At 47.5% G+C, this 13,027-nt stretch overlaps 1 protein-coding gene across 1 annotated transcript in view; it reads right to left on the reverse strand.

Moving 5' to 3' along the window:
* The window catches only part of LOC309564224 (alpha-2-macroglobulin-like protein 1), a 368,264-nt gene that overhangs the window by 6,081 nt on the left and 349,156 nt on the right, over nucleotides 1-13,027 (reverse strand). The window contains exons 31-33 of the mRNA XM_082268851.1: nucleotides 11,188-11,312; nucleotides 1,316-1,406; nucleotides 810-878 (exon numbers count right to left, since the gene is read on the reverse strand). Of these exons, the coding sequence (XP_082124977.1) occupies nucleotides 810-878; nucleotides 1,316-1,406; nucleotides 11,188-11,312 (285 nt within the window). The remainder of the gene's footprint in view (nucleotides 1-809; nucleotides 879-1,315; nucleotides 1,407-11,187; nucleotides 11,313-13,027) is intronic.

Genomic DNA, 13,027 nt, shown 5'->3' on the forward strand with positions numbered 1-13,027 from the left:
CCAAATACGGAAAGGTTTCTTCACCGTAAGAGCTGTGAAAATGTGGAGTAGACTCCCTCCAGAGGTGGTTCTGGTCAGCTCACTGGATTGCTTTAAAAAAGGCCTGGATTCTTTCCTGGGTGTACATATTATAAATGGGATCTAATATTTAAAGGTAAAGTTGATCCAGGTAATATCTGATAGCCTCTCGGGGGATCAGGGAGGAATTTTTTCCCCTGCTGTAGCAAATTGGATCATGCTTTGCTGGGGGTTTTCTCGCCTATTTCTGGATCAACTACGGGTATAGGATTGTGTATATGGGATTGTATGCTTGGGTTATCTTTACTGTTTTTTTTTTGTTTTTTATTGGTTGAGCCAGATGGACTTGTGTCTTCTTTCAACCTGACTAACTACTATATAACTATATATAATTGCTACACAAGCCATATTGTAATTAAATGTTATTAAAAATTAGCTTTCCTTTTCAGTAAGCAGCACTGTCATTTTCTGTAACACTCAAAGCAATATGGCAACCTGGAGGTGTTCTTTACACACTGAAACTTTCCTCATTAGAACACTGAAAGTGCAGCAGACCTTCCCATTCAGATCTAGTCTACATACTACAAATAGCTATTTCTTCAGAGTAAAAACAGGTAGGCATCTGCAACAAAGTTTGTTAAGATACCTGCAATATACATTGATCACCCAGAGGGGGATTTTTTTTTTATAAATAATTGTAGAGTTACTCTTTAAAGTCTGCTACGGTAAAGAATAAAGTTAAACAGAATCAATGCACAGACAGAATCACAGAACAAGACAAAAGGTCTGACCTCATCCAGGTAAAGGTTTATGACATCATCCCCAGTCTCAGCCCTCTGTATCACTCTATCCATCTTCAGCTATAAAATACACAAAGGCAAGAAAATTAGATATAGAGTGATGTTAAAGATCGTCTGCTTTACGGTAGATATGAATGTTTAGAGCTCTGGCTGGATTTTTTTATGTTTTCTGACTTACTATAGAATGCTGCTGGTAAGCAGCATAATGGGCCCTATGGGGTGTACTGATAAAAAAAATGCGCAGAGTTATTTGTCCTTTGAATCTGTGCTTTTCATTTGTGTGAATGGTGACATAATCAAATGTTATTAGGCTTTTTTCTCTTCAGGTTAAATGTTTTTCATTCATACAAAATAGAATGAATCAGGAAAATACCACATTGTGGTCACAAGATGGAGCTGATGATCACAGTGAACACTTATTTACTGAGATCGTCAACTTCATCTAGTGGCTATAAAGCAGTATTCTTCACCTTTTTACAAGGCCTTTTTGAACTCACCAGTTCTATTGAGCTCTTTACTGCAGTAAAACCAGACAACATATTCACTTCTATGATAGCCATGTTAGACTTCTGACGAGTGCCGACGTATCTGCAATTTACAAAAATATTGAGAATGTTAAAATACATTTGTCGAAATGCATGAAGACAGGAAGCCCTACATAAGATCTAGGTTGGAACATGGAGCTTATAAAAGGCCAAGGAGTCGGACCTTCTCCCTGTCTCCACTTGACAGCACCGGGTGCCTGAGCAATCAATTACAAAGCACCAGCCCTAGCACACAGGAGGAAAGGGAGTGGTCACATGCTCACCATACCTAGAGGTACAAGATGGTTACATGCTCTCCATGCCTAGAGGTACAAGATGGTCACATGCTCCCCATACCTAGAGGTTCAAGATGATCACATGCTCCCCATACCTAGAGGTACAAGATGGTCACATGCTCCCCATAACTAGAGATTCAAGATGGTCACATGCTCCCCATACCTAGAGGTACAAGATGATCACATGCTCCCCATATCTAGAGGTACAAGATGGTCACATGCTCCCCATACCTAGAGGTACAAGATGATCACATGCTCCCCATACCTAGAGGTACAAGATGGTCACATGCTCCCCATACCTAGAGGTACAAGATGATCACATGCTCCCCATAGCTAGAGGTACAAGATGGTCACATGCTCCCCATACCTAGAAGTACACGATGGTAAAATGCTCCCCATAGCTAGAGGTACAAGATGGTCACATGCTCCCCATACCTTGAGGTACAAGAAGGTCACATGCTCCCTATGCCTAGAGGTACAAGAAGGCCACATGCTCCCCATGTCTAGAGGTACAATAAGGTCACATGCTCCCTATATCTAGTGGTACTGGATATTCTTTTTTTGCTCCCGATGGCCTTCCTTCAGGGGCGTTGCTAGGTGGGAAAAAGACCAGGGGCTTAAGCCCGAAGGTAAATTTGATAACCCCTCCCACATTTTAAAGGAAGTCCCGCCCAAGCTCCTCCCACGTTTAAAAGTACCGCCCAAGCTCCACCCAATGCCCCCCCCTCAGTCAAGGGTCAGTCAAGGGGTGGTATGGAGAGGAGTACAGGGGGTCAGACATGGGGTGGGATGGAGAGGGTCAGACATGGAGAGGAGAAGGTCAGACATGGAGAGGAGAAGAAAGGGTCAGACATGGAGAAGAGGAGAAGAGAGGGTCAGACATGGAGAGGAGAAGAGAGGGTCAGACATGGAGGAGAGGAGAAGAGAAGAGAAGAGAAGAGAAGAGAAGAGAAGAGAAGAGAAGAGAAGAGAAGAGAAGAGAAGAGAAGAGAGGGTCAGACATGGAGAGGAGAAGAGAGGAGAAGAGAGGGTCAGACATGGAGAGGAGAAGAGAGGGTCAGACATGGAGAGGAGAAGAGAGGAGAAGAGAGGGTCAGACATGGAGAGGAGAAGAGAGGGTCAGACATGGAGAGGAGAAGAGAGGAGAGGAGGTCAGACATGGAGCGGAGAAGAGAGGGTCAGACATGGAGAGGAGAAGAGAGGAGAGGAGAGGGTCAGACATGGAGAGGAGAGGGTCAGACATGGAGAGGAGAGGAGAGGGTCAGACATGGAGAGGAGAGGAGAGGAGAGGAGAGGGTCAGACATGGAGAGGAGAGGATCAGACATGGAGAGGAGAGGGTCAGACATGTAGAGGAGAGGATCAGACATGGAGAGGAGAGGATCAGACATGGAGAGGAGAAGAGAGGAGAGGGTCAGACATGGAGAGGAGAAGAGAAGAGAGGAGAGGGTCAGACATGGAGAGGAGAAGAGAGGAGAGAAGAGAGGGTCAGACATGGAGAGGAGAAGAGAGGGTCAGACATGGAGAAGAGGAGAAGAGAGGGTCAGACATGGAGAGGAGAGGATCAGACATGGAGAGGAGAGGGTCAGACATGTAGAGGAGAGGATCAGACATGGAGAGGAGAGGATCAGACATGGAGAGGAGAGGATCAGACATGGAGAGGAGAAGAGAGGAGAGGGTCAGACATGGAGGAGAGGGTCAGACATGGAGAGGAGAGGGACAGACATGGAGAAGAGAGGAGAGGGTCAGACATGGAGAAGAGAGGAGAGGGTCAGACATGGAGAAGAGAGGAGAGGGTCAGACAAGGAGAGGAGAGGGTCAGACAAGGAGAGGAGAGGGTCAGACAAGGAGAGGAGAGGGTCAGACATGGAGAGGAGAGGGTCAGACATGGAGAGGAGAGGGTCAGACATGGAGAGGAGAAGGTCAGACATGGAGGGGAGAGGGTCAGACATGGAGGAGAGGAGAAGAGAGGAGAGGGTCAGACATGGAGAAGAGAGGGTCAGACAAGGAGAGGAGAGGGTCAGACAAGGAGAGGAGAGGGTCAGACAAGGAGAGGAGAGGGTCAGACAAGGAGAGGAGAGGGTCAGACATGGAGAGGAGAGGGTCAGACATGGAGAGGAGAGGGTCAGACATGGAGAGGGTCAGAATTGGAGAGGAGAGGGTCAGACATGGAGAGGAGAGGGTCAGACATGGAGAGGAGAGGGTCAGACATGGAGAGGAGAGGGTCAGACATGGAGGAGAGGAGAAGAGAGGAGAGGGTCAGACATGGAAAGGAGAGGAGGAGAGGGTCAGACATGGAGAGGAGTAGAGAGGAGAGGCTCAGACATGGAGAGGCGAGGGTCAGACAGGGAGAGGAGAGGAGAAGAGAGGAGAGGATCAGACATGGAGATGAGAGGGTCAGACATGGAGAGGAGAGGGTCAGACATGGAGAGGAGATGAGAGGGTCAGACATGGAGAGGAGATGAGAGGGTCAGACATGGAGAGGAGATGAGAGGGTCAGACATGGAGAGGAGAAGAGAGGGTCAGACATGGAGAGGAGAAGAGAGGGTCAGACGTGGAGAGGAAAAGAGAGGGTCAGACATGGAGAGGAGAAGAGAGGAGAGGGTCAGACATGGAGAGGAGAGGAGAAGAAAGGAGAGGGTCAGACATGGAGAGAAAAAGAGAGGAGAGGGTCAGACATGGAGAGGAGAGGGTCAGACATGGAGAGGAGAAGGTCAGACATGGAGAGGAGAAGAGAGGAGAGAAGAGAGGGTCAGACATGGAGAGGAGAGGGTCAGACATAGAGAGGAGAAGGTCAGACATGGAGAGGAGAAGAGAGGAGAGAAGAGAGGGTCAGACATGGAGAGGAGAAGAGAGGGTCAGACATGGAGAAGAGGAGAAGAGAGGGTCAGACATGGAGAGGAGAAGAGAGGGTCAGACATGGAGAAGAGGAGAAGAGAAGAGAGGGTCAGACATGGAGAGGAGAAGAGAGGGTCAGACATGGAGAGGAGAAGAGAGGAGAAGAGAGGGTCAGACATGGAGAGGAGAAGAGAGGGTCAGACATGGAGAGGAGAAGAGAGGAAAGGAGGTCAGACATGGAGCGGAGAAGAGAGGGTCAGACATGGAGAGGAGAAGAGAGGAGAGGAGAGGGTCAGACATGGAGAGGAGAGGGTCAGACATGGAGAGGAGAGGGTCAGACATGGAGAGGAGAGGAGAGGGTCAGACATGGAGAGGAGAGGATCAGACATGGAGATGAGAGGGTCAGACATGGAGAGGAGAGGATCAGACATGGAGAGGAGAGGATCAGACATGGAGAGGAGAAGAGAGGAGAGGGTCAGACATGGAGGAGAGGGTCAGACATGGAGAGGAGAGGGTCAGACATGGAGAAGAGAGGAGAGGGTCAGACATGGAGAAGAGAGGAGAGGGTCAGACATGGAGAAGAGAGGAGAGGGTCAGACAAGGAGAGGAGAGGGTCAGACATGGAGAGGAGAGGGTCAGACATGGAGAGGAGAAGGTCAGACATGGAGGGGAGAGGGTCAGACATGGAGGAGAGGAGAAGAGAGGAGAGGGTCAGACATGGAGAAGAGAGGGTCAGACAAGGAGAGGAGAGGGTCAGACAAGGAGAGGAGAGGGTCAGACAAGGAGAGTAGAGGGTCAGACAAGGAGAGGAGAGGGTCAGACAAGGAGAGGAGAGGGTCAGACAAGGAGAGGAGAGGGTCAGATATGGAGAGGAGAGGGTCAGACATGGAGAGGGTCAGAATTGGAGAGGAGAGGGTCAGACATGGAGAGGAGAGGGTCAGACATGGAGAGGAGAGGGTCAGACATGGAGGAGAGGAGAAGAGAGGAGAGGGTCAGACATGGAGAGGAGAGGAGGAGAGGGTCAGACATGGAGAGGAGAAGAGAGGAGAGGCTCAGACATGGAGAGGCGAGGGTCAGACATGGAGAGGAGAGGAGAAGAGAGGAGAGGATCAGACATGGAGAGGAGAGGGTCAGACATGGAGAAGAGAGGGTCAGACATGGAGAAGAGAGGGTCAGACATGGAGAGGAGATGAGAGGGTCAGACATGGAGAGGAGATGAGAGGGTCAGACATGGAGAGGAGATGAGAGGGTCAGACATGGAGAGGAGATAAGAGGGTCAGAAATGGAGAGGAGAAGAGAGGGTCAGACATGGAGAGGAGAAGAGAGGGTCAGACGTGGAGAGGAAAAGAGAGGGTCAGACATGGAGAGGAGAAGAGAGGAGAGGGTCAGACATGGAGAGGAGAAGAGAGGAGAGGGTCAGACATGAGGGGAAAGGGTCAGACATGGAGATGAGAGGAGAGGGTCAGACATGGAGAGGAGAGGGTCAGACATGTAGAGGAGAGGGTCAGACATGGAGAGGAGAGGGTCAGACATGGAGAGGAGAGGGTCAGACATGAAGAGGAGAGGGTCAGACATGAAGAGGAGAGGGTCAGACATGGAGGAGAGGGTCAGACATGGAGAGGAGAGGGTCAGACATGAAGAGGAGAGGGTCAGACATGAAGAGGAGAGGGTCAGACATGGAGGAGAGGGTCAGACATGGAGAGGAGAGGAGAAGAGAGGAGAGGGTCAGACATGGAGTGCTGGCGGGTACTGCTGGTGCTTACCGCTGGTGGGTAGTGCTGGCGGTTACTGCTGGTGGTTACCGCTGGTGGATAGTGCTGGCGGTTACTGCTGGCAGGTAGTGCTGGGGGTTACTGCTGGTGGTTACTGCTGGTGGGTAAAGCTTTCGGGTACTGCTGGTGAGTAATGCTGGTGGGTAGTGCTGGTAGTTAGTGCTGGCGGGTAATGCTAGCAGGTAATGCTGGTGGTTACCGCTGATGGGTAAAGCTGGTGGGTAGTGCTGGCGGTTACTGCTGGTGATTACCGCTGGTGGGTAGTGCTGGGGGTTACTGCTGGCAGGTAGTGCTGGCGGGTACTGCTGGTGATTACTGCTGGTGGGTAGTGCTGGCGGTTACTGCTGCTGGGTAATGTTGGTCGGTACTGCTGGTGATTACCGCTGGTGGGTAGTGCTGGCGGTTACTGCTGCTGGGTAATGTTGGTGGGTATTGCTGTCAGTTTTTTAGGTGGATCTGATCGGATGCCCCATTCAGCCCTATGGAGCAGCGGATGTCAGCGGTGACATGTCCGCTGACACCAGCTGCCATCCGCATCCGATCCTGTCCGTGAAATCCAAACGGATGGAAACCCTATTTTCCATCCGTCCTGGGGATCGGATGAGAGCGGACAGGTGGTCCGCTCTCATCCGATTCCCCATAGAGAGCAGCGGGGCTCTAACACCTCCCTCTCCGCACACAGTGCCGAGACGGAGCGGTCATCTGCCGGCTCAGCGGGGATCGGCGGATCGATCCCCGCTGAGCAGAGCACGGTCCACAACGGAATGCGGACCGTGTGAAAGGGACCTAACATGCAAGTATAAAAGCAGAAAAGAGAGGCCTGTGCGCTGCCAGAAGGTATTTGTAGTCAAGTAGAAGATAGGGTACAGACAGGAGATGGAAAATATAAAATAATATATATATATATATATATATATATATATATAGGCAATATTAAGTGCCGGTTCACACTTCTGCGGATGCGCTCATCGCATGTAATTCGGAGCGCACTGCTCCTTCATTACATGCGATCTCATGTGCGGATGCGAGTTTAGCCATACACTTTGTATGGCTGAATTCGCAGCGCATCCGCAGCAAACTTGCACATGAGGCATTTTTTGAGCCGCCTCAGAATCGGATCGCACAGTGGTTCACACTTGTGCGATCCGATTCTGTGCGAACTTCCAGAACGCACTGCGATATGCGATCGCAACTGGGGGTGTCGTTAACTTTTAATTGACACCCCCTGCGTATCGCATATGGCAGTGTGAACTGCCAGATGTGCGAATGCGATGCGGGAACACGCTGCATATTCGCAGCCTTCCCGCATCGCACAAGTGTGAACCGGCACTGTGGAATTTCAGCAGCCAAACATTTTCTTTTAATTTTAGGTTTGTATTGCTGACAGTATTTTGGTTGGAACTTGGCAGGACTTTCTTTAATGGCTGGTGTGTGTGTCACTGGGACAGGAAGATGGGAGAAATCTCTGTAAAGGACGCACGGGGAGCAAAGAAAGCTTGCCAAAGGTTCTATGCTTCTTTACTTGAGTAGAAAAAAAATGTTACTAGTAGTACTTAACAGCTAAGCTCATACAGAACTGGGCCTGGTTGGAATATTCAATATATATATTTCAACCAGTTCTGTTTTATCTCAGCTGTTAAGTACTACTAGTAACATTTTTTTTCTAATCAAGTAAAGAAGCATAGAACCTTTGGCAAGCTTTCTTTGCTCCCCGTGCGTCCTTTACAGAGATTTTTCCCATCTTCCTGTCCCAGTGACACACACACCAGCTATTAAAGAAAGTCCTGCCAAGTTCCAACAGTGGTAAATTAATGCACATGTATGTTACTGGGTCTCCTACTATAATTTCTACGCTAAGCCATCACCTGGTCCCTCACAAAACAATCCTCTTCTCTTCCCCAACGATCGCCGGCTTCTGGCAAGCTTTCGCCTGCCCGCCCTGCCGCCTACCTTGTCCTGGCTGGTGGTCACCACATGTCCTCTCTTCTCCCTCTCTGACTGGAAACGGCACCAGTGCCAGAAGAGGGAGGTGGCCGGTGGGTGGAGTCAGTTCATGGCGCGGAGGCGGAATTCTCGGGGCCGCCGCGCGCTCTGCTGCTGCTGTCACGTGACCTGACCTGACGCTCCTGTACTGACGTCACTGGTTGCTAGATGCTAAGCGGCAGGCTAGCAACCAGTGTGTCAGCGGCTCCGCGGCTTGCAGGCGAAAAGGAAGGAAGAACGACCGAAGGCAGCGAAGGAGTACACAGCGGCAGTCAGCCAGCCAGGTGAGGGGGTGGAGGAGGCTCGGGGCTAACAGTTTTCTAACTTGAAGAGGAGACTCGGGGCTTTTCAAAGGGACACTCGGGGCTATAGCCCCTGTCAGCCCCCCCCTGCCGACGCCACTGCCTTCCTTCCAGCACATCCAGCTGGGGAGGAGAGCAGGTAAGGGAACCTGTTTTGCCCTGCTTGATCAAAGCACAAATTGCCTTCAGTCAGTGACTCACTGGTAGCTAGCTCAATTTGCACACACTTCTTTAGTTATAGTACACATACCTCCCATGACACTAGTCTAAAACCCCTCAAGAGTAATCCATCACACAAGCTCACAGAGGTAAGGACACATGTAACTCTTCATGAGTAGCTGCTTCAATTTTTTTTTTTTTTTTTTGATAGGAGTTTTTATTTAAGGAATGCAGCTTATACAATAAAATTATGTTCTGAGGGAGAATGAAAAAGCCCATAGACTTTGAAGGGCAGAGAGATGTGCAGGCAGGAAACAACCACCCAGGAAGCTGCAGAGTGCTCCATAATCATACACATGTTAGAAGTGAGAACGCTGATGGCACTGCTTGTAACTGGAAAGAAAAATGAAAACTGAAAGAGGCTTTGTAATCCATCTGACTGATCATTTCCCTCTAAGGACCATCTACCAAGAAGATGCCATGGACATTTATAGATATGGGACTGCCACCTGGCCAAAACCTATTTTTTTCTTTTGAATGAATACCCTGAGAGGTCTGAATCTCTGATCCCCATTTCATTAAAAGTGTACAGTCATTTTTAATGAGATACAAAGGGCAAGGAATAAAAACAATTTTGAGTACTATTTAATATTTATGTAGCGCTTCTCCCACAGGATTCTACAGGTTCTTTCCCAAAAGAGTCAGACAGGCACACAGCAACAGTCCATTAACTCTGACTCAAACTCATTAATCTTTTGGAAGTTTATTTGCTAGTATAACTTGGGAGGGGACTTGGTATAATGCAGGATACTCCAAAAAGAAAAGTATTGCTAGTAGGATACTCCATTCTCTTACTTAGCAGCAGTATCAGTAGTATAGGTAGACCAGAAAAACCCATAGTTCCTGGCTGGGGACCATAAATCAATATGAGTACAAATAAAGGCACTCTATTTCAGTCCATGGTTTACGGTTTGGAACCATGAAGCAATTTGAGCATTGGTAAAGAGGCTCTACTATCTGGATCTTGATAAGCAGTGAGTCGATAGGTGCATAAAATAAAAAACGTGATGCGCCAGACGTGCACAAAATTAATCCTGAAGTGACTGTATAATTAATAAAAGTCCACATATACAATTCAATAAATGATATCATGCTCAAAATCAATTAATAATGTGTTAAAGTGTCCAAGTAGAAGCCTCAATCCCGTGAGAGATAGTGAAAACACAAGTGTGTTGAATCCCTCCACCAGAAAGATTGGCCTCTCACCTCAATATGGGACCCAAACGGGCCAGCATTAGCCTATATGAGGATAATGGACTCCTGGGATGACTCTCCAGCCTTTCACCTCCGGAGATCGCCGGGACACACAGTAAGAAACAAAAGCAAAAATCTAGTGCTCTCTGCTTATAAGTGTGTAAGCTTTATTGAAAATAAGAAAGCAACTCACATTGTATGGGCACTCAGCCGTGCCTGCTGGTATAGCAATCAGTGTCTAGTTCCACCTGAGAGACGACCGGCGTCAGACACGCAAGCTCCGCCCCCCTATACGTGTTACGTCAGAGCGTACGGCTCCGTTGACTTCCTCGGTAGGGGTCCGCTACCGAGGAAGTCAACGGAGCCGTACGCTCTGACGTAACGTGTATAGGGGGGCTTAGCTTGCGTGTCTGCCGCCGGTCGTCTCTCAGGTGGAACTAGAAACTGATTGCCATACCAGCAGGCACGGCTGAGTGCCCATACAATGTGAGTTGCTTTCTTATTTTCAATAAAGCTTACATTTTATTAATTATACAATCACTTCAGGATTAATTTTGTGCACGTCTGGCGCATCACGTTTTTTATTTTATGTGATTTTGATTGTGAGGTGTGGACACGATTAGTGTATGCTGCCGGCCATTTTTCATGCACATTCATTGTTTATGTACAATTTTATGCACATTTATTCTCACGCACAGTGATTTAATAATTTTGCTTGCACTTTATGTACATCACATACTAGGCTTTGCGCTGATAGCTTATTGTTTATAGTCCATAGGTGCAGCCTCCAAAAAAAGTAGTCCAGTGTACAGTCCATAAGTGCTCCAGGGACAAGCAGCCTCCTGAAGCTCACAGATCCTTTTCTCCACAGGTTAAAGACCAAATCCTTAGAGTTCCAGACTATTTAACAAAAGCCTCATCTGGACACATCTCCACAGGGATTGGCAGGGCCCTGCTAAATATTCAGGCTGTACATTTGAATGCTTCTACTCTATGCTCTATAAACTTCCTCTAGTCTAGAGGCATGGATAAGGCAGGCAGGGGCAGGTTTGAGTAATTCAATTAAGCACACCAAACCAAACAGTCAGTGCTCCTCTGATTACAGTAGAAGCAAAAAATGAAATTTACCTAGCAGCCTAACTAGAAGTGTGCTACACTTAACTGACTGTGTATGATCATATTTCCATACAAGCTGATACCATTGGCCTATGTAATACAATGAAAACCTGGAACAATATCTCACACTACAGCTATGCTCATCTCAAGTTTTGTCGGCAGGTCTCGGGTGCATTGGGTTGACTTTACATCCAGTGTGATCATGAAGGCAGCGTGGCTCCTCTTTGCAGGGGTATTGTATCTCAGAACTGTCTGGTGAAAAAAAAAATTCTTCAAGTTAGTTAATGTGGACCTTGCAATAAATAAACTCTAAAATATCATCCGCGTCATATGACCCGTATCATTCACCCCCTCTTCCTCTGAGCCCAGTTCATTCTGGATCCACCCCAGAGATAATAAAAGGAGGAACAGTACAATGATGAGCCCATCTCTCTATCACTCTGCTTTCTCTTCCTATCAACATGTTTCATTACAGCATATGAATTGGTACACGGAAACTCCTTTTATTGCTTCGTCCTCACACTCCAGAAACTACAAAAGGCTGATACCATGTTAAAATCAGTTATTTACACTACTTACATATAATGATGTATTAATGATTACAAAGCTGAACTAATTTCTGTATTTTATATGGGCCTAGAATTCAGCTTTATAAGGCATTTGTTTCCATGACCTTCTGTCTGGTGAGTCTCTTGGAGGATGCAAAAAATTCTACCTTGGGCATACAGTACTATGCAAAAAATCTATGCGGATGTAAAGAAGTGCTGTAAAAATAAGAATGTTTTCAAAAATATACATTTTAATTGTTTATTTTTATCAATTTACAAAATGCAAAGGGAGCAGACAGAAGAAAAATCTAAATTAAATCAATGTTTGGTGTGACTACCCTTTGGCTTCAATGAAGTATCAATTATTACATTTGCACACTTTATACACTTGCAAAAAGTCAGGGAACTTGTAGGATACAAGTCAAGTTTATGATTAACGAATTATACCAAGCATGTGCTAATGATCATCAATTTTATATGTAGGTTAAAACACAGTTACATTATTAACTGAAACAGAAACAGCTGTCTAGGAGGCTTAAAGTGATATTAAAGGCATTTTTTAAAAACAACAAACGTGTTATACTTACCTGCACTGTGCAATGGTTTTGCACAGTGCAGCCCCTTTCCTTGTTGGGTCCTCTGCTGGCATTCCTGGCCCCTCCTTCCTGCTGAGTGCCCCAGAGCAAGCAGCATGCAATAGGGGCACCCAAGCAGGCTCGCTCCTGAGCCGCTGCTATGCATGTCCATTTATGCACAAAGCCGTGGCTTGGCCCCGCCCCCCTCTCTCCTCATTGGCTCACTGGCTGTGACTGACAACAGCAAGAGCCAATGGCTCCTGCTGCTGTCTTAGCCAATGAAAAGCTAGAGTCCCCAGAAAGGCGAGACTCTTGTACACATCGCTGGATCACAATCAGACTCAGGTAAGTATTAGAGGGGGCTGGGGGCTGCTGCACAGATAAGATTTTTTACCTTCATGCATAGAATGCCTAAGGTAAAAGACATTGAGCCTTTAGAAACACTTTTAAGCTGAGTGAAGAAAAGCCAAACTCTGCTACTAAGATGAGGTTGTGGAAGACAGTTTCATGTCACAGGTCATACATCATGGCAGTAGCAACAAGACAGAAGGTAGTTATACTGCATCAGCAAGATCTCTCCCAGGCAAATATTTCAAAGCAGACTGGGGTTTCAAGATGTGCTGTTCAAGCTGTTTTGAAGAACCACAAAGAAAGGAGCCATGTTGAGGACTGTAGTCCTCTGTAGTGGTCGCCCAAAGAAACCTGCAGCAGACACATCATGTTTACTTTCCTTTAACATCAGAGGATGCCATCAGCACAGAACTGGTGGAAGCCAGTGGGGCCCAGGTACACCCATCTACTGTCTACCCAGAAGTGGTCTTCATGCAAGAATTGTGGCCAGAAT

The sequence above is a fragment of the Pelophylax lessonae genome, assembly GCF_965119305.1.
Source record: "Pelophylax lessonae genome assembly, chromosome: 9".
Taxonomy (NCBI): Eukaryota; Metazoa; Chordata; class Amphibia; order Anura; family Ranidae; genus Pelophylax; species Pelophylax lessonae.